The following is a 2117-nucleotide window of genomic DNA, read 5'->3' on the forward strand; positions in this document are numbered from 1 at the left end:
AAAACAATATATACTGTCACAAGTAGGCTAGTGCCTCCTGATGTCCAGACTTACCTGTTTGTCTCTAATTTTAGCCTGCCCAGCTGGACACTCAGTGATCTGTGAGCAGCCTGGGAGTCATGGGATATTGTAGAGCTAAGTGTGCTTACACCTGAGGTAGCTACTGCATCTTCCATGACAATGCAAGGCTGCTGGATCGTTTGATTCTGAGGCTGTTCTTCTTGATCTTCTTCAACTTCTATATCATCTTGATCTGCTGTATCACTTTCAGATGCAAGACTAAAATGTGGCCTCAATTCTATTAAAATATAAGCAAAAGAAAAAAAAAAATCAAAGCTGTTAAATATTAAAACAAAAGCAGACTTAAGTGACTATTTACAGATCATCCTAGAGCTTTGGTTAAATCAGACCTGAAACTTCTGTAGCAAGGGAACAGATACGTTCTAGGGGTTTAAGACCACTCAAACCACCACCTTTTTAGTTTAGACTGATTATTATTCAGCCTATTGACTGTTCAAAAGCTCTAAAAACCAAAAATCTGAAGATGAACAGGATTCCAATTTTGGCTAGTGTTTCATGTCAAATGGTGCTGAAGCACTGCCTGCAGCAGAAGTGCTTTCTTTTGCTTAATTCCATTCTCAGCAGTTTGTAATTTCTTACGAGTCTGACCTCAAACGTTTTACTAAACCAATAACCGTTATTTCTCTTATATCCAGCTATTTCTGTTGTTGCTGCTCTGGCATATTTAGCATTCTCTCATTATAAGAATATTGTGTTTACAAAAAAAATGGTATCCAAAGATAGAGAGAGGAAATAACACAGAGATGCCTCTCCTGACAATTAAAAGTAGCACACTTCCCTTCTACTGATCAGAAAGAGCACTGCCTGTTTAGTCATGATATACACCTGCAAAACTGCGGACATAAAGCTGTACACGTACTGTTATTCCCTGTTGGAACCGCTGACCAGAGCTACCAGGTATGCAAGATATGTACATGAGATCTTATACTCCTACACGACCTATTATTGCAACAGCAATGGCTAATTCTAGCCATTTAATAGAAATCTTCCTTCCTTCCTTCAATTGCGGTTTACACGACCTATTATTGCAACAGCAATGGCTAATTCTAGCCATTTAATAGAAATCTTCCTTCCTTCCTTCAATTGCGGTTTCTTACTGCTGAAAACCCCCTTTAGTGTCCTCACCAAAACACACTTTTTTTCCTTGAATCACACTTGGGTTTTGTAGGCTTTTGTCCTTCTGCTGAAGAACTAACAAATACATTTCTCTTCTTTAGAGAAGAGACATTCGTTCCTTGATCCATTTTCCCTCTTCATTTCAGTGCTACCCACCTTTTCCAAGGCTGAACGCATTAAGATCAACACAACAGAGCTGTGCTTGCTCTAAATTAAGAAAAGCACATCTGCTATATAGCAGTTACCCAAATACTGCTAGGTAAACATGTCTGATTTGGTTTGCACTTCCATGTCTTGCTAAGAAAAGTTCATCTTGCCACTGCACACCACCAGCCAGTGTAACTACGTAACAACATCTGCTTTGTACCACTCCTAAAGCATCCCATAACTGTTAGAAGTATTAAGGCCAGAGATAAACCTTCACATAATTCACAGGAGAAAAGAGAAAATCCAAGAGAAGTCAGATAAAAGCAAGGGGAAGCAATCAGAAGTAGGGTAAAGCAATTTGGGAAGAGGCAGGTTATCAGTGCCTGAGAGCTACTAGGGCACAGAGGCTTTTGTTTAAACTTGACCACATACAATTAATGCTGATACGGAGCTGCACGGGGGTGGAAGAGTCTACAGTACTATTACACAGCAACAGAGCACATGCCTATTCGAGGTGTGCGGCATTCTAACCGAAAGACAGATTTTCCTTATGACTGAAAAGTAACGCAGCCCCCCTATTTATACTTTGCTGGTTGTGCTGGGGATATGGAAAACACCAACCAAGGAGAACAGGAAGAGCTGTAACTTTTGTTGGCATTTTCAGATAGCCTTGTTGATAACTTAACCCACTGCAGAAAACAGGAACATAACTATTCTGACTTTATCCTTAAAGCATGTATTTGAAGCATATATTTGAAAATTTCACCATTAAT

At 39.5% G+C, this 2117-nt stretch overlaps 1 protein-coding gene across 1 annotated transcript in view; it reads right to left on the reverse strand.

The window, feature by feature from the left end:
* LOC104497450 (mitogen-activated protein kinase kinase kinase 5-like) overlaps positions 1-2117 on the reverse strand; it is a gene marked incomplete at its 5' end in the record, with an annotated part of 20251 nt that overhangs the window by 6082 nt on the left and 12052 nt on the right. The window contains one exon of the mRNA XM_010140701.1: positions 55-298. Coding sequence (XP_010139003.1) covers positions 55-298 — 244 coding nt within the window. The remainder of the gene's footprint in view (positions 1-54; positions 299-2117) is intronic.

The sequence above is a fragment of the Buceros rhinoceros genome, unplaced genomic scaffold, assembly GCF_000710305.1.
Source record: "Buceros rhinoceros silvestris isolate BGI_N320 unplaced genomic scaffold, ASM71030v1 scaffold17267, whole genome shotgun sequence".
Classification (NCBI taxonomy): domain Eukaryota; kingdom Metazoa; phylum Chordata; class Aves; order Bucerotiformes; family Bucerotidae; genus Buceros; species Buceros rhinoceros.